General features: G+C 40.1%; 1 protein-coding gene across 3 annotated transcripts in view; it reads left to right on the top strand.

The window, feature by feature from the left end:
• The first annotated feature begins 10,354 nt into the window (after positions 1-10,354).
• The window catches only part of NUDT9 (nudix hydrolase 9), a 44,213-nt gene continuing 34,799 nt past the window's right edge, over positions 10,355-19,768 (top strand). For 2 of the 3 annotated variants that reach the window (XM_037046149.1, XM_037046148.1), the window contains exon 1: positions 10,592-10,717. In XM_037046149.1, the coding sequence (XP_036902044.1) occupies positions 10,611-10,717 (107 nt within the window). In that variant the 5' untranslated portion in view covers positions 10,592-10,610. Of the gene's footprint in view, positions 10,445-10,591; positions 10,718-19,768 lie in introns of those variants that run through there. The other variant, XM_037046150.1, reaches the window with a different exon arrangement.

The following is a 19,768-nucleotide window of genomic DNA, read 5'->3' as shown; positions in this document are numbered from 1 at the left end:
AATGAACCCTGGTCTCTGCTTCGACCTACCCTTAACCAAGATGGGAAAAGCCTGGTGGCATGAATGGGGAATCCTGTCCGACGTTTCCTTCAGAGGGAAGAAAACTGGGGTTATTCTATATTAATGTTGAGGGCAAGGGGAACTAGCCAGAACATAGCTGCAAGGAAGCAAAAGGTATTTTACTAACTAACGCAAAGAGGCTCCGGGACATGCCCGAAGAGCAGGGCCTGTTCCAGGATGTGGTTTAAGAGCAAAGGTTAGTCAGGCAGATAGCCATCTGGACAGTCACTAGGGAGGGAAATTTTGCCCCTGTGCACTAGCTCAACTGACCAATCAGGTAAAGGAGCACGAGCCAGTGCAGCCCCTGTGCAGGAGCTCAACTGACCAAGTAAAGGAGCACGAGCCAGTGCACGAGTTAACTCACCAATAATAAGTAACCCCATTGTGCCCCTGAGCCAACCGCTAACCGCCACATCTGCTTCTGTATCCAGCTTGCTTGCGCGCCTCCATAAAACCCTAAGCCTGTAAGCGTTTGGCGCGACTCTCATTTGCAGCCCTTGTGGGCACCGTGTCTCTGGACACTTTGGAGAGTTCGCCCCTGCGCAGGTTAAACTTGGCCAATAAAGTAACATCTTTGGAACCCCGAAAGTCTCTGACATTTGTTCTCGCGGTTGGTGAATGCAACAATTAACATTTGAGAAGGGCACATGGATTCTAAAATGGGAGGAGGGATTTTTTCACAGAAAAGAATACATTTCTTTTAATTTACAATTTGCCGTTTAATTTGTGTTTGCCCAGGGGTGTAGGTCAAGGGGTTGAATCGGGGAGCCAGCAGTCTGCCAAATCCTGTTGGCAAGCTTTCCAAAAACATGGATGAGTCAACTCCATTCAACTCACTCTTCTGTACCAAAAGGAACGTCCTTTCGGAACACTGCTTTATTTAGGAGTGCAGCTTTCTTATGTGCACACCACGATCGCCTAAGCGCCCTCTCTAAAGAGTTGTGCCATTTTACATTCTCACAGTATTTTGTGTTGATCTTTTCCCCTCAGTCCCGGTTAACTTTAGGTGAAAATGACCTACCTGTTCCTTTTTATAAAATCAAGTTAACCCTTAAAAACGAACAAATAAATAAACAAGTTAGTGTATTCAATAGATGCCCTACCCGAACTAGTAACAAATGAAATGCGCAGACACTCCAATAGACAGAATCAACGGAAGGTGGGAAGACAGGGAGAGTGACGTGGGTTCCTCCAGAGAGCGCTTGCACTCCTTGCATCATTGGTACTGCACACAGTAGCTTTGATTTGATGTAAACCCACGTTTCTAAGTTCTTTCTCTAGCAATAGATATTGATGAGAGGTTATGTAGGCAACCTTATGGAATTCACAAAAAGGGAAAAATTACTGACTTAAAATGTGGAAACAAAATGTCTTTTGTTTTTTAACTAGTTGCCAAACAAGCTAACTTTGTTTCTTTCATGTAACAACTCTAACAGAACATCAGTGAAAACTTTGGAAAGTACTTATTTTCAATTACAAAAGAACATCATTTAAAATCTTTTTCATGTAACACCTAGTAACATCTGCAAATATTGTCCTTGAACAACTTTCTTTGTAATTAAAAACTGGAGAGTCAAGAAGGCCTTCTTTTTCATAAATGTTCTGTTGTAGGTTTTTTTGTTTGTTTGTTTGTTTTTTGCGGGGGCGGGGGGAGTGCTTTGTGAACATCCCGATCATGTCATCAGCTCCATCCTGTAACGCCGATTGCATTGAGGACGTGCCTGGGTCTTTGTACAATAGACCGAGTTTGATTCTTTGTTCCTGCTTTTGCAAGCTAATCAATACATTACAGATATATTTATTATTCAGCTATGTTGAGGGCAAAGGGGAACTAGCCAGAACATAGCTGTAAGGAAGCAAAAGGTGTTTTACTAACTAACACAAAGAGGCTCCAGGACACACCCGAAGAGTGGGGTGTGTTCCAGGATGTGGTGTAAGAGCAACAAGGTTAGTCAGGCAGATAGCCATCTGGACAGTTACTAGGGAGGGAAATTTTACCCCTGTGCATGAGCTCAACTGACCAATCAAGTAAAGGAGCACGAGCCAGTGCACGAGTTAACTCACCAATAATAAGTAACCCCGTTGTACCCCTGAGCCAACCGCTAACCGCCACATCTGCTTCTGTATCCAGCTTGCTTGCACGCCTCCATAAAACCCTAAGCCTGTAAGCGTTTGGCGCGACTCTCATTTGCAGCCCTTGCGGTCACCGTGTCTCTGGACACTTTGGAGAGTTCGCCCCTGCGCAGGTTAAACTTGGCCAATAAAGTAACATCTTTGGAACCCCTAAAGTCTCTGACATTTGTTCTCGAGGTTGGTGAATGCAACATCCTGCAAAATGGATTGCATAAAGGTTTTTATCTTTTTCTCCACTTTTTGCCTAATTGACTCCCTTTTTTTCCTTCAGATGTCATCTTTAGCATTATTTCTTAAGTGGAGCTTTCCCAAACTTGAACAAATCTCCCTATCATAATTCTCAGAGCACCAGGAACCTCCCTCCATAACATTGATTTCAGTTGCAACTTGACATTTATTTGTGTGGTTATTTCTAATGTCTGTCTCCCCAAGTAGCCTGTAGATTCATGAAGGCGGTGCTCTTGATTGGTTTTGCTCATCATTGTACTACAGTAGTAACCACAGTGCTTATACACATCAGGTGTTTAATAAATATTTCCTGAATGAATGCATGGTTAAGAATTTGAGATTATAGTCAGACAGACCTAAAGTTGAGTCCTGCTGTAGGAGGCTGAGTAATGACCCGACAGAACATCAGGCCCTAAAACCTGCAACCTGTAAATGTTACCTAATGAGGGAAAGGGGCCTTTGTAGGTGGTACTAATGATACAGGGTACAGCCGGGGGGGGGGGGGGGCATGGGCAGAAAAGATTTGGAATGGTGTCCAGAACTCAAAGTGTATAAGAATCTTGGAGGAAATATTAAGATGTCCTCCCCTGCCCCCAGTGTCAGTTGGGGGAAGGGACAAATGGAGCAGGGCCATTGAGAGTTGTTTTGCATAGCAACAGTTTCGCAGCTAACCTCTAGAATGGTCATTTAACATATCTATAACCTTTAATTGGTTTCATAGATATGTTAAATAGCTGTGGCCAAGTTTTGGACCAGGGAGAAGTGAGTGGCTGCTACCCAGGCTAGAACTGGGGGCTGATGCTCAGAGAGAGTGCCTGTGGGAGAGGCATGTGGCTTTAGCAGAGTGAGGACCCCCTCTTGGCCAGGTGAGAGGGAAGACCACACAGCTTTGCCAGAATGGAGATCCCTGCGGCCAAGTGAAGAAGAAAGACGTGCTTTGGGTGGAGTGCGGACCCCTGCAGCTTTGGTAGAAGAGGCCCACGCGGCTTTGGGGTGCTCCCTTTGGCCAAGTGGCCTGAAAAATGGGAAAGACTTTGACTGGAACTCGGCACAAAGAACTCTTGCCAGTGAAAGGTGCCACATGACTTTGGATTAATTGGAGATCCTGCCTGGACAGGCGACACAGCTCACTTGCCAACGACCTGAAAAACGGACGTGTGCTCTTTTCCTGATTTATGGTACCCGGAGTTGGGACAGTGGGAGAAGGGAGTGCTGTATGTGGGTGTGTGTAGGTGTATACCCTTAAAGACTTTGATATTTTAATGAAGGCACTAGGCCTGAGTAGCATTAAATAAACATTTTGTTTTCCTTTTCACAAATGTCTGGCATTGAGAGATGTCTTTCCAACTGGCAGCGGACAGAAGAGCCCTATAGATACTAGTATACCGTCCTTGGGAGGGGCCTCTGTTTTCTGAACCAGTTTTTGGCATCCCTGGGTGGGCCAATATTGCTCCCCCCCCCCCGCCGCCCGGACCCTTGTTCAGTAACACTAAGGCTCCTGAGATGGTGAGATTATCTATACTGGTGATCATTAAATGAAATCACAAGTGTCCTTATAAAAGAGAGTCAGTGGAATTGACTCAAACAGAAAAGGGGAAGGCAGTGTGACCTTTTGGAGTACTGCCAAGAGCTGAGGCCACAAGCCACAACCTCCCGAAGCAGGAAGAGGCAAAAAAAAGGATAGTCCCCATGGTCCCCAAGTAGGAGCGTGGTCCTGACAACAACTTGATTTGGCAAGAGAAACTGAATTATAATTCTGGTCTCTGGAACTGTGAGAGAATAAATTTCTGTTGTTTTAAACCAAGTTTGCAGCAAGTTGTTTCAGCAGCTCTGGGAAACATATACACCCGACTTTACAAATTACTGGGTAGGCTGTGTAATCTTGGGCAAGTTATTCACGGGAGTCTGCATCCTCATCTCTAAAGTAGGGACAATATATAAGCCCTCTTGGGGTTACTCTCAGGATTAAATGTGGTGATATGTGTAATATGCATAGCAAATAGAAGCTCCCACATTTTAAATACTTGAAAAGAATAGTTGTTACAATTTTGTAAGACATTAACAAAAGTTATCTTCTTTAATTCTCATAGCTCTTATGATGTCGAGTAGGGAACTTAAATAATTTGGCCAAATTACATGGTCAAGATAAAAATATTGAGAATAATACTTTTCAAATATTTTTTATTTTTATTTTTTTACATTCTGTGTATCTTAATTCCCTGGGACACCCCACCCATTGACATAATGGTTTCAGTGTTTCAAGGAAAAAAACAGATATGAATTAGAACAAAGAAGTGACTGTCAAATGGGAATTCTGAGACTCTAGTATACAGGATTAATCTCAAAAGCCAGAATTAATCTTGTCAAGTGAAACAGAGTTTTGTCCTTCAACATGAAGCAAATGTCCTTCAAAAAGTATTTGCTTATTAAGAAACACAGCTGGTGGGTATGTAGTCTCCCATAATTGAAAGAACAAAAAAGATGTACACAAAATCTTTGCCATAAAGGAACAGAAAGAAGGAAGCTGGTTATTTTTGATCCAGAGGATTGTGGGAAAGAACAGAGATGACAGTAATGGAGGGGAGTGTTCAGAATCTACGATAGTTAACCAGACTTTCCATTCTAACCCCTGCCCCACTGTTGTTAATCCAGTTCTGTTAGATTATCTACCTCTGTACATTGTGAGGAGTGAAGTTTGGAGGGCTGTTAATGGCTTTTCATTGCACTCATGATACACTCTTAATTCCTTAACATGGCCTAGAAAAGCTTTAATGATTTGGCTCTTGTGAAGAGATTTTTGTGTAAAATAAATCCAACTACAGTACCTTAGCCAGACCGGGGCTTATTCTCTTAGTCTAGAAGCAGGCCATCAGGACTGGTACCGGTACTTGAGCACGCCATAAAAGACTCAGGCTTCTGCCTTCTATTCTGCCACCTGTATGTGTGGCTTTTGTCTTTGTGGTATCAATATGGCTGGTCCTTTGCTAGACATTGTGCCATCATTTCAAGCAGAAATAAAGGAGGGAGGAGAAATGGCAAAGGATTAATAGTTCCTGCCAAATAAACCAGTCTCTTTTCAACAGAAAAATAATAGCCTTCCTAGAGACCCACGGAAGTATGCTTTTACTTTCATCTTGGGATGACCAGGGAGGGTCAAATGGCCCCTTTAGCTTTAGGGAGCACAGGGAGGTAAGTTTTTGACTGGACACATTTATACATATGACATAGGAAAACGGAGGATGGGTAAATTGGCATTGGGAAGCAGCAAGTTGTGTCCATCGTGCTTCATCGCCGCAGGTCAGGATTCCCCCCGTTTTCTGCAATACTATGTTTTAAGCACATGGGCCTTTCTGTTCCCAGACTGTGGTCAAGCTCTTTCTTGCCTCAGAGATTTTGCACTCACAGTCCTCTCAGCCTGGAATGCTCCCCCCTCCCCCCGCTTTCCAATGGCTGGCAGCTTCATGTCTTTAGGTATCTCTCAAATGCGACCTCCCCAGAAAAGTCTTCTCTGACACTCTTCCCTATAATCCAAAGTAGCCACTCCTCCTTCAGTTATTCTTTTTCACCAAAAGTTGTCTATTTCTAGCCCTGGCTGGTGTAGTTCAGTGGGTTGAGCACAGGCCTGTGAACCACACAATCGTGGGTCGATTCCCAGTCAGGGCACATGCCTGGGTTGCAGGACAGTTCCCGGTTCCTGGCAGTGGACGCACGAGAGGCAACCATACATTGATATTTCTCTCTCTCTCTCTCTCTCTCTCTCCTTCCCTTCCCCTCTAAGATAAATAAATAAAGTCTTAAAAAATTGTCTATTTCCTTCATAGCACTTCTCCTAATCTGTAATTCCTAGTATACTTATTTATAGTTGATGTCCCTCCCCTAGAAAGTAAGGTTCATGAGATCAGGACCTTGTCCATCTTGTTCACAACTATGTTCCTGACACTTAGGGTGGTGCTTGGTAAATAGTAAGTAATCAGTGAATATTTGTTGTATAAGGAAATAAGTGGGAAAAGAGGGAAATGTTGGAATTCTTACTCTTATTTTTACCATATCTATTAATTCCAGTAATCCCATACACTTCTTTCCTATTTAAAAATATTTATTTCTCAGCATCTTTTGCTCATCTCACCAAGTATTTTAAGATGCCCTTAAAATTACATGTGGTTTCTAAATAAAAAAACGATAGCTTTCACTTAAGTTCCAATGACATCCACTTAATTTGGGATGTAAATAGACAGCTATATGAAACAGTAAATATCCGAGATGGCATTTCAGTTCTGCCCACAAGTGGGCCGCAGCACACTGAGTTCTAGCAGACTTGGGAGTACAGTTCCTCAGGGGAAGAATCCGGGAGACCCCATGGTCTGCACTGGTGCAATCCCAAAGCCATGGAATTGGTTTTCTTTGCATAGTTCTGGGTCCTGAGGAACTAAGTGCCCTCCAACCTCCCTTAAAGAATGCAGAGTTTGAACACGTGGGCTCAAAGAACTTCCCATGGAAACTCCTTGTTTCTCCCATTCTTTGATCAGACATTTTGTGACTCAATGCCTTATTCCTCTCCTCTCTAATGACTAATTTATGAGCAGACTTTAGAACAAGCCAAATTTTTTAACAGAACTTGCCTTTGAGAACAAAATTTATCTGGCCAGGGGAAGCCAAATCCAGATTTTTTTTTTAAAGCAAGCACATTTTAATAATGTACTTCACCACCTGAAAGAATTGTTAAAGCTGGGTGTTAGGTAAAGCTGTAGACACATTTTATTCAGTAACACTACTGCATGAACTGGATCCAACTTTCCTAAAACAGAAGGCTGGAGACTATGTTAAAACAGAGGAATGTGGTAAAGAAAAGGCACTGAGGGGTGTTAGGAGGGTGAGTGGGTGATCCATGTGACTAGGCCATCTGGGTTTTTAATCAGAGCTCATTACATGTCAATGTAAGAAAAGTCCAAACCTGTAAGAATTTTTATGAGTTTGTTTGTGACAAACTGACAAACTGATGATAATTGCCAGAAAGCAAAATCTCAACAGATTGAGAAAATGCTCTAGAAAATGGCAGTTTTATCATTTATTTTATTAAGTAGCATCAAAGAAGGAAGTATGAGTTACATGAAATCCATTGGTGGTAGGGTAGGGAGGCTGCAGAAAGCAAAGTAGGGAAATCTTTGAGATTGGATAAAAGGTAAAATGATGGACACACAATTCTTTTACAGCTATGGGTATAGGATAGTTAACAATCAACAATTATCATGAGAACAATAACAATGAGGAAATTTGCGGTCTTTGGTGTGGTGATTATGTTTTGAGAGGTCAGAATAAAGGCAGTTGCTCTGATATTCCAAAGGTATGTTTTCAGGCTCACTTATGGTGAAGACAAACCTTTGTCAGGGAAAATTCCAGCCTAGGACATGACTACCTTGCCACAAAAGTTTAGTTAGAAAGCTTTAATTTCAGACCATCCTATGTGTTTACTTTGGCCTCAGTTTATCAGGCTGCCACACAGGCCTCCCCTTGAGCTGGTCAGGTTTAGTACATGGCCCCTTTTCATTTACATGAAGGGGAAAGAAATTTCTATCTTTTAAAAAAATCAATCTTGGAAGCGAGAAACAAAGACACCAATCCTTGTATATGCCGCAATGGGGACAGAATCTGCAACCTTGGAGTATCTGGACAATGCTCTAACCAACTGAGCTACCTGGCCAAGGAACAAATTTTTTTAATATATATATTCTATTGATTATGCCATTACAGTTGTTCTATTCCCCCCTTCATTCCCCTCCACCCTGCACACCCCTCCCCCACCATTCTCCCCCACCTTTTGTTTATGTCCATGTGTCTCAAGTTCTTTAGATTCTGTATTTCCCCTGCTATTCTTGCCCTCCCCCCTATTTTCTACCTCCCATTTATGCTACTTATTTTCTGTACCTCTCCCCCCTTCTCCTCCTCCCACTCCCCTGTTGCTAACCCTCCATGTGATCTTCATTTCTATGGTTCCACTCCTGATCTACCTGTCCTTAGTTTGCTTTTGTTTTAAGTGTGGTTGTTAATAACTGTGAGTTGGCTGTCCTTTCACTGTTCATATTTTTTATCTTCTTTTTCTTAAATAAGTCCCTTTAGCATTTCATATAATAAGGGCTTAATGATGATGAACTCCTTGAATTTGATCTTATCTGAGAAGCACTTTATCTGTTCTTCCATTCTAAATGAAAGCTTTGCTGGATAAAGCAATCTTGGCTGTAGGTCTTTGGATTTCATGACTTGGAATACTTCTTTCCAGCCCCTTCTTGCCTGTAAGGTCTCTTTTGAGAAATCTGCTGACATTCTGATGGGAACTCCTTTGTAGGTGACTGTCCCCTTATCTCTTGCTGCTTCTAGGATTCTCTCCTTCATTTTAATCTTGGTTAACGTAATTATGATGTGCCTTGGTGTGTTCCTTCTTGGGTCCAACTTCTTTCAGACTCTGAGCTTCCTGGATTTCCTGGAAGTCTGTTTCCCTTGCCAGACTGGGAAAGTTCTCCTTTATTATTTGTTCAAATAAGTTTTCCACTCATGGCTGTTTCTTTTCCCCTTCTGGTACCCCTACAATTCGGATATTGGAACATTTAAAGATGCCAAGGAACAAATTTCTGTTTATGGCAGGAGGCAGTCGTGCAAGTTGAAGAACGGCACCCACTGAAGTTAGGCCTTTATGCTTCCATGGGGACTGGGAGATAGCACACAGGATATACCCCTGAATGTCTGCATTTCAAAGAAAAGGGCTCTAAAATAAAGTCTTTGAGAAAACAGTTCTGGTTGGTACTTGTACGTCACCAAGGGCAAAGACAGGATTTATAGTTGGAAGCTTTCTGAGGCCTATCTGCCTATCACCAGATTTTGCTTGCAATAGACAACAAATTCTCTGGGCAGTGTCCAGCTTTTCCATGCTAGCACTATAAGCAGGGGTGGGAGAGGTGGGGCCTTGGGGATCACCCTAGGGACAAGGCCTTAAGCAGCTACAAGCGTTGGTCATATCTCCTGGTGCTGCAGTTCACATGGAGTCTTTATATCACCAGGGTTTTCTGCATTCTTCAGAACTGTACTCCTTAACATTTGATTAACCTGGCTTTTAAAATGGTGAAAATTCCATAATGTCTGTGTCTATACCACACCACCGTTACATCACATTAGGAACTTAAACACTCGCCATGGTAATATAAATAGCATGTTTCGGGCAGTTTGGATTTCCAAATTCCAGTTTGGCCAATTTTTAAAAAGATTTTATTTACTTATCTTTAGAGAGGAAGGGAAGGAGAGAAGGAGAGAAATATCAATGTATGGTTGCCTCTCATGCATCTCCCGCTGGGAACTGGCCTGCAACCCAGGCATGTGCCCTGACTGGGAATCTAACTACAATTGTGTGGTTTGCAGGCCAGTGCACAATCCACTGAGCTACACCAGCCAGGGCTAAGTTTGGCAAATTTTTGCCTTAAATTCTCTGGGTGTTGCCCCTTTGTTCCTGCTCCAGGCTGTGTGTCTAATTCACAGCTGGTAGACCAGGCAAAGCCTTGCGAAATGTTGCAGCTTCAGCAAACAACTTGATAAAAAAGGAAGAGAAAAACTCAGTTCCGTCGATTGCGTCTGTTGCCTACCTCCTTTTCCTGTAACCCTTCACTATGACCAAGACCTGTTGGGTTGAACACATCAGCTGTTTGTAACCCTTCTTGCTTAATTAAACAGGGTAACAATTCCCTCCTCCACGCCACCCTTTCTTTAGTCCCTCGCCTATTCGCTCTCTCGCTATTGCCCTCCAATTCGCCCCGAAAACGCCTGCGCAGACTGAGAGGTCGAAGAACGCACGCGTTACGAAGCCTCTACGGTTTTTGCTTTGCGGCATAGCCGTAAAGCACCGTCACGTACCGGGGACGTCTCCGACCGGTGTTGCTGTTCCCACGGAGACTGGGGCTGGGAACTTCGAGGCCCGCGGCTGATCCGGCTTTATTCACCGCACTGGGGAAGTCTCTGGACTGTTATTTTGGGAGCGGTCCCGGTCCGTGTGTTTATGAGATTAGACCTGGCTACGCCCTCTTGGGAATGGGAGGGCGGCCGCGTCCTAGTGCTTGCTAGATCCCGGGGGCCCGGGGCTGTGGGGCGGGCGGAGGCGGCGGCTCAAGCTAAGAGCGACTTTGCTGCCTGAAGCCGGCCGCGGGGCGCTGATGGCCGGGCGCATCCTGGGAAAGACTTTAGCCACCGTATCTCTCTCTGTGGCCTTGGCCTATGTGACTGTCAAGTCCTCGGGCTTTCGCAGCCTCCCGGAGTGCAGGTATTTCCCCTCCTAGAGCTGACTCCTGCTTATTCCCCCTGTTGCGGGTGGGAACCAGCTTCCGGTCCGGCGGATTCTGTAGACTTTGCGTCTCTGATGTTTATATTCATAAACCTACACGCTTTCAAAAGGCTCAGAATGTTTTATCTTCCTTTTGAAGAAAACCAGTGATAGTGACCTTTTTTGGTCTCTCATATAGACATTTGCCATTCTCCATAAGTCACCAACATTATTGTCTCCAGAGAGTTTAAATAGCACTTAATTGGGTGTGGTGTTGTCCCATGCGATTTTCTCCTGGTAAATACTTAAAGCATTATTAAAATTAACATATGTACATAGTTTTAAGATGTGCACAGTGTAAATGATGTAAAATGAAAAGTGTAAGTTGTCATTCTTCCTATGAACCTCAGTGTAGATAATGTACGTATTATCAACCTCTTTTTCTTGATTTGTCAATCCTGGATACGTTTAGGGATTACGGTGGTTTTATTTCACACCGCCTCCTACTTTTATTTTCCCCTTTTCGGATTTTTATTCTCTGAGTCCACTCTTCGGGAAACACGGTGGTGACTGAAGTAGTCTCTCAAACTTAAGGCCTGTGCATTCTGTTAGTCATCTTTTCTATGGAATTGTAAATTTTGACAAGAACCTTTTCTTTCTCTAATTGTTCTCTTTAATAGCAGCCTTTCCTTGTTTTATGGACACAGGAGGTCTTTTGAATCTATAAACATGATCATGTAATAAAAAATTACCTTCTATTTCCTGAATTATCTATCTCTTTTGGGTCAGTGGTTTTGTTATTTTTTGGTCTTTTTCCATAGTTTTTTTTCTCAGACATCTGGTAGACACCGATTATCCTTTTATATTTTGATTGATGTAGATAATAAGCATTTTTTCTCTAAATGGGAGGACTGATTGAATATTGGCACCATATACCAGAGCGCCTAGACTGAAAGTTTTCAGTTGAGTGTGTGTGAGCAGGTGGACAGGCTGGGACCCCTTTTCCGCGGACTTTACACTAGTGGAGCAACTTCTTTGCTGAGCATAGCTGCCTTAACTTTATTTCCTCAGTGTGAATTGTAGAGATATTAAGCCTAAGTTTCTACTCTGTTCTCTAATAGCAGTATTCACAATAGAAGATGTAGGTCTTCATTTTCTTTAACTTTTGGCTTTATCCTGAGGACAGACAAAACTGTTCCTAACTTTTTGTTTGAAGGGTAGAGGGGGAGGTTGACAAATTCCCATGGTCCTGCTGTCTACTTAGGACATTTGGGCCCACTTATTTCAAGCTTGGAACCTCTCAGGGTCTTGTAGGAATGGCATCTCTTCCTAACCCTTTTGTGCTTATTCTCAAATATAACTTACTCTACTTTGGTTTGTAGGTCAGCATTTTCCACCTACTTTCTACCTTTCAGAAATTGGTTTAATTCACTGGTGGTGTTTTATTCTTTCATTTGCTGTGGATGTTGTTACCTTTTATACATCTGTCTATTTATCTCTTCAGTGGCATTTGGGGAGGGCAGGAATAAACATCTGTGCTCTCTGGAAGTCACTAATGCTGTTTTTGGTAGATGCCAGTAGAACAATCTAAAATTGCTTGGCAGTTATTTTTCATTTTTATAATGCTGGGGACTTGAGGTGAAGCAGGTTATATCTAAAACCAGTGACTGCTTACTGGCTTAGAAGAAAAAGCCGAAGTTAAGCCAATAAGTATGTATTGAGTAACTGGTGTATTATATTGCAAGGTATCCTGGAAGAGGTAAAATAAATTTATTATCAAGAATTTTGCTGTCCTTGAATAATTTGAGTAAATCCAGAAAGTTGGTTTTTGTAATTTGGCTGGAAAGTTGCAAATGCCTATTTCCTAGGAAAAAAAGTGATAGTACGTAAAGATACAGCGAATGTTTCCAAATTTGCCATCAGGATCTATCAACAGTATGTGGAGAATGGTGTTTATTTTATTCCTGTGAGCACATGAATACATGTGTGAGCCAAAAATGAAAGTGAGATAGTACAGTGTAATCTTAAGAGACCGGAATTTGGATTCAGCTTGCTTGGGATCGGATCCTGATTCTGCTCAGTTTTGTGACTTTGATAAATTTAATGAATCTGGGCCTCAGTGATCTTATTTCCAAAATAAGGACAGTAGTACCTAATGTTAGAGTCGTGAGGATCAAATGAGCTAATGTAGCATAAAAACAGTGTCTTGCACATAGCATGTACCATACACATTTAGTTATCAGTATCATTGCAGATTTGCTTTATCTCAAAGTACCACATCAGTATTGCATTTCCTTAAGTTTGACTGTTATAGGAACTGGTTTTTGCTTTGTAAAATGAACTTTATCAGCTACTAAATTCCCATTGGCATGGTCAAATACATTTTTTTGTACCTATTCAGTAATACAATACGAGAACCTAGGCTGTATATGTGTATATTATATCTATTCTTGTTCTGATCCCTTTCAGTGTATCACATTTAAGCAGCAGATAAAAACAGAAGATATAAGTACTTCTTTTTAAAATTAAAAAAAAAGATTTTATTTATTTATCTTTAGATGGGAAGGGAAGGAGAAAGGAAGAGAAATATCAATGTATGGTTGCCTCTCATTGCATCCCCCACTGGGAACTGGCCTGCAACCCAGGCATGTGCCCTGACTGGGAGTAGAACCGCGATCCTTTGGTTTGCAGGCCCATGCTCAATCCACTGAGCTACACCAGCCAGGGCAGTATATATAAGTACTTCTTAATGTGGTAAGATACATAGTTTTTGAATTTTGCTCGTTTTTTGCAAAATTAATTTTTTTGGCAAAGTAAACAATCAAGTATGTAAGTTTATCTTGTAAGATTGGGTATCAGATTTGTGGAATTGCACATGCTTATTGCTAAACTACACAGAACAGAGGCTCATTCTTGAAAAAACATTTTTGGTACTTGGTTAGGGTAGAGTGGAACAAGATCAGTTTTCCTCTTGGGCATATTAATAATACCCTTGACTTTTTTTCTTATCAAATTCCTAAACCATGAAAAATAACTCTAATTTTATAATAGAATTCAGTTAGAGACTGAGTTTCCATGTTTAAAATCTTGCTTCTCTGAACATGCATACCTGAAATCTGTTTGCACACATACATTGCATTTATGTTCATTTTCATTGAGTATGGGTTTAAAATTTATTTTGGTTTTCATTATTTGTATTTCCAAAGCTAGGGCAACTTAGGCAAGCAAAAATCATAATATGAAAACAGTGACTCTACTGCTTTTAATAAAATTAGTCACGTCATACACTATCCTTCCCACCTTATACTTTGAAGAGCCCCACTGTGGTTATTAACTTTTTTATCTGTCAGGCTTTTCCTGATTATTGGGTGTTTGATAATACCTTAGATATTATCAGCATGTCAGTAAAAAGTTAATTGAGTGCGCTCAGTAAACTGAGTGCCAAATGAAATAGTTGTTTCAAAGTCTTTAAGTAGGATGAGAGGGAACAGCTTAAATTCCACATAAAGGTATTGACAAACAATAGGAAGAAATTAAGCCAGTTAAGAATTAGAAAAGACAGTTTGGCAGTTTCTCACAAGACTTACCGTAATGATCCAGCAATTTCCCTCTTTGGTATTTACCCAGAGAATTGAAAACTTAATGTCCACACAGAAATTTGTACCCTGATGTTTATACCTACTTTACTTATAATTGCTGGAACTTGGAAGCAATCAAGATGTTCTTCAGGAGATGTATGGATAAATAAACTGGTATACCCAGACAATGAAATATTGTTCAGCTCTAAAAAGATACATAGAGGAAGCTTAGGTGCATATTACTAAATGAAAGGAACCAATCTGAAAGGCTACATACTTACGATATCAACCATATGACATTCTGGAAATGCCAAAATGAAGACAATAAAAATATTCCTGGCTTCCAAGAGTTGGGGGGCAGGTAGGAATGAACTGGTGGAGCTCAGAGGATTTTGTAGGGCAGTGAAACTACTCTGTATGATACTCTAATGGCTGACCCATATCTGATGTATAACACCAAGAGTAAATCTTAATGTTAATGATGGACTTTGTGCGATCATGATGTGTTAACATCATTGAAACAAATGTACCCCTAGAAAAGGGCTATGTAAGTAGAGACCAAAATTCCATTTTAATTAGTGGAAAGGAGTTTGTGGCTTGATCTTTAAAAAATGACATTTAAAATTACAAAAATAAATTTTACATTAGTTAAATAAGCTAGGTTATAACCAAGTACACACACACATACTATCTTAGAAAAAAGAATTACTCAAATATTATTTTGTTTTCAACAAACTTGTATAACTGCATAATACAACAACCTTCACTTTTCTTTTTATCTTCACAGATCATAGGGGATGATTTTGGCAAAAATATCAGAAGCCTTCATCAAAACCTTTCCAAGAGCTCCCTTAGTCCTCTGACACTCAAACCATTCATTCCTGAAACACTACCTTTTCTTGGCCTTGTCAACCTTTTTTTTTAACAAGAGCAATAGTTTTTTATTTTCCATGTACCTGTCTCTGTGAATTGAAGAAAGTTAGCCAAATGTTAACATCCCTAGGTACATCTATTGAAACAAATGTACCCCTCTGGTAGGGCATGTTGATAGTGGAGGAGGTGCTGTGTGTGTTGGGGTAGGGGTTAGGGATATAAAGGAACTCTGTACTTTGCAGTCAATTTGGCTGTGAACTTATATCTGTTCTAAAAAAATAGTCTTATATCTGCTCTAAAAAGTAAAGTGTATTTTTTAAAAAAGTGCAGGTGAACCTTGGCTACTTTCTTCAATTCACAGAGACAGGTACATGGAAAATAAAAAACTATTGCTCTTGTTAAAAAAAAGGTTGACAAGGCCAAGAAAAGGTAGTGTTTCAGGAATGAATGGTTTGAGTGTCAGAGGACTAAGGGAGCTCTTGGAAAGGTTTTGATGAAGGCTTCTGATATTTTTGCCAAAATCATCCCCTATGATCTGTGAAGATAAAAAGAAAAGTGAAGGTTGTTGTATTATGCAGTTATACAAGTTTGTTGAAAACAAAATAATATTTGAGTAATTCTTTTTTCTAAGATAGTATGTGTGTGTGTACTTGGTTATAACCTAGCTTATTTAACTAATGTAAAATTTATTTTTGTAATTTTAAATGTCATTTTTTAAAGATCAAGCCACAAACTCCTTTCCACTAATTAAAATGGAATTTTGGTCTCTACTTACATAGCCCTTTTCTCTTACTTTCAGGGAAGGACCTCCTGTATCTATGATTTACCAGGCATTATGCCACACACAGCATGTTATGTTACGTTGAACTGCAATAGATATGGTCCCTGTTCTGTTTGCTTAAAATCAGATGGTATCCTAATAAATGTAAAGTCACAATTGTGGTAATTCCATGAAAAGTATAATGGAGCTCTAATAGCATGTAGTATGGGGTACTTATTTCTCTTAGGGAATTAGGGAGAAAGACTATCCTGAGGAAGTGAACTTTGAACTGATATGAAGGATGGGTGTAGGTTAGCTAGGTGGAGAAGGAAGTAAATAGGATGTAGGCAAAAAGAATAGCACGTGGCTTCCCATGTTGGAAAAGAACATAGGAGCTTTAATGCACAGACAGGTCAGCATGGCAAAATTACAAAGGAGTGAGGAAGACTGTGGTGGGGAGTTCTTATAGGTCAGGTTAAGAATTTTGATATTTTTTAAAGGAAATTTCTTCATGCAAATACAATTACATAAATTGACGAAATACATAAATGTGATCATACCTCCTTTTATTAGGGGTGTGTGTGAGTAAGCTTTTTTCTTTTCTTTTTTGGCTTGCTTCTCTTTCTTCTGTTTCATATCCCTTCTTCTGACACTTTTCCCTTTTCTCCTTTCCTTTCTCTGCCACCCACCTTTCCCCCCTCACTTTTGGCTTTTCTCTTCCCATTTTCTTTTCCCTCAACTTCCTTTTTCCATCTCCTTCCCTTTCTCCCTGCTTTCTTTTCCCTTTCCCTTCTCCTTTTCCTTCTCCCTCCCCTTTTCCTCACCTCTTCTCTTTTTCTTCTTCCCTTATTTGCACTGTATTCTCTAATCCGTGTTTAGCACCTGATGATATAGATCCTTTTGTTTTCCTCATGCTCGTATAATAAATAGTATAGACATTTGTAGTAGGCTGAATAATGGCCTACTTTTTACATGCCCACATTTTGATCCCTGAAAACTGTACATATAATTGCCATCCATGGCAAAAGACACTTTATAGATGTGGTTAGAATTAAGGACTTTGTGAAGAGAGTATCCTGGATTGTTTAGGTCGGCCCAATTTAATCACAAGTCTTTAAAAATGGAGAAATGTTCCCAGCTATGGTCAGAGAGGGCTGTAACTACTGAACAAGGGTCAGAGAAAGATGTGGTTGTTGCTGGCTTTGAGGATGAAAGCAAGGGAACATGAGCCACAGAATGGGGGTGGCCTCCAGAAGCTGGGAAAGGCACAGAAATGAATTCTTTAGAACCTTGGAAAGAATGCAGCCCTGTCAGTATGGCATGTTGATTTTAACCCAGTGGGACCGGTATCTGACTCCTAACGTACAGAATTACGGTAAATTTGTATTGCATTTTTATTGAGGTATAATCAACATTTATGCCACTTTTAGGTGTACAACATGATTCAGTATTTGTATATATTGCAAAATGATCATCACAGGTCTGGTTAACATCTGTCACCAAAGAGTTACAGAATTTTTTTCTTATGATAGGAACTTTTTAGAGTTACTCTATTAACAACTTTCAAATATGCAATACAGTATTACTCACTATGATGGCCAAACTGTACATTATATCCCCATGACTTATTTTATAACTGGAAGTTAACACTTTATGACTCCTTTTACTTATTTTGTAGCCCCCTGTGGCCCCCTTCAATCTCACCTCTGGCAACTACCAATCTGTTCTCTATATGAGCTTGGGGTTTTTTGTTTGTTTGTTTTTTAGATTTCACATATAAGTGATATCATACAGTATTTATCTTTCTCTGTCTGCCTTATTTTAGCATAATGCCCTTAGAATCTATCCATGTTATGGCAAATGGCAAGATTTCACTTTTGATGGCCGAATCATATTCCATTGTATATGGAATATTTTCTTTATGCATTTATCCATTGATAGATACTTAGGTTGTTTCTGTATCTTGGCTATTGTAAATAATGCTGCAGTGAACATGGGGTTGGGTATACCTTTTCAAATCAGTGTAAATACCTAGACATGAAATTGCCGGATCATATGCTAGTTCTATTTGCAATTTTTTCAGAAACCTCCATAGTGTTTTCCATAGCTTCTGCACCAATTTACATTTCTACTAACAATGTACAAGGGTTCCCTTTTCTCCATATCCTTGCCATCACTTGTTATTTCTTGTGTTTTGATAATAGCCATTCTTACAGGTGTGAGGGGATACCTCTCTTCATTTTGATTTGCATTTCCCTGATTAGTGATATTGAGTAACTTTCATGTATATGTTGACCATCTGTAGGTCTTCTTTGGAAAAATGTCGTGAAATTTTCCTTGTATGTTTTCTTCTAAGAGTTATATTTTCAGGTCTCATGTTTGGATTTTGGATCCGTTTTGAGTTAATGTTTGTATATGCTGTCAAGTAAGGGTCTGTCTTCAACCATGTGCTTGTGGATATCTAACTTTCTTAGCACCCTTTGTTGAAAAGACTGTCTTTCCCCATTGAGTGATATTGATATCACTGTCTAAAAGCATATGACCATGTATGTTAGGGTTTGTGCCTGGGCTTTCTGTTCTGTTCCATTGGTCCATATGTCTTTATTCTGGTACTGCACTGATTCTTTAAATCAAGAATTAAGAGACCTCCAACTTTGTTTTTCTTTTTCAAGATTGTTTTGGTTATTTAGGGTCCCTTGTTCCTGATCTTAGAGGAAAAGCATTCAGTCTTTCATCATCAAACCAAAAAGCTGTGGGCTTTTTTTGTATCAGCCTTTATTATATTGAGATAGTTTCCTTTTATTCTTAGTTTGTTGAATGTGCTTATCATGAAAAGGTGTTGAAATTTGATCAAGACTTTCTGCATCTATTGAGATGATCATTTGTTTCTTCATTCTGTTTAAGTGGTGTATTAAATTGATTTGTTTTTGTATGTTAAACTACCTTTGCACTCCAGGAATAAACCCCATTTAGTCATGGTTTATAATACTTTAAATATAATGTTGAATTCTCTTTGCTACTACTTTGTTGAGGATTTTTGCAATTGATAGGCATCTGGGGATATTGGTCTGTAATATTCTGGTTGTGTCTCTGTCTAGTTTTGATATCAAGTTAATAATGCTACATAGAAAGAACTTGGAATATTTCCTCCTCTTCAGTATTCAGAAGAATTTGAGGAATGTTGATTCTCCTTTAAACGTTTAGTAGAATTTACCAGTGAAACTATGTGGACCCGAGCTTTTCTTTGTTGGAAGGAAATAAATAAGGTTTTTGTATTACTTTTTAAAATTATTTATACAACCCTATTCAAATTTCACCACTTGTCCTGAAATTTTATTTTCCTTTGTGGTTCTGGAACTGATCCAGGATCACTGATTGCACTTAGTGATATTTTCATATCTCTTTAGTCTCCATCTATATGTAAGAGCTCATCTAAGTTCATCTTTCATGACCTTACCAGTTTAGAGTGAAGATTTGTATTCCGTAAGATGTCCTTTACCTGGGTATGTTCTGTAGTTTCCTATGCCTAGACTCTGGTCAGATACTCTTGTAAGGAATATGTCGGAAGTAATTGTGTACTTCTCATTGTGTGCTATCAGGAGGCACATGATGTCAACTTATTTCATTATCCCATCAAGTTGGTGTTGTCCCATTGACTGTTTGTCTCCAGAAGGGCAGGTTGGTATTGAGAGAGCAGGGGCGGACAGCTGTCATCAGTTTACCATGTTCTCAAAATTCCCTTTTCCACTTTAGATGTCCTAATTTAGGGTCATCGGGAATTTTAATCTTTATTTTCAGAATAATAGGGAGGAGACATGAAAAATTTTGTTAATGCTGTGG

The sequence above is a fragment of the Sturnira hondurensis genome, unplaced genomic scaffold (genome assembly GCF_014824575.4).
Source record: "Sturnira hondurensis isolate 20B ecotype Veracruz unplaced genomic scaffold, ASM1482457v3 Scaffold0004998, whole genome shotgun sequence".
Taxonomy (NCBI): domain Eukaryota; kingdom Metazoa; phylum Chordata; class Mammalia; order Chiroptera; family Phyllostomidae; genus Sturnira; species Sturnira hondurensis.
Note: the sequence above shows the minus strand (reverse complement) of the source record. Positions and strands in the feature narration are given on the sequence as shown.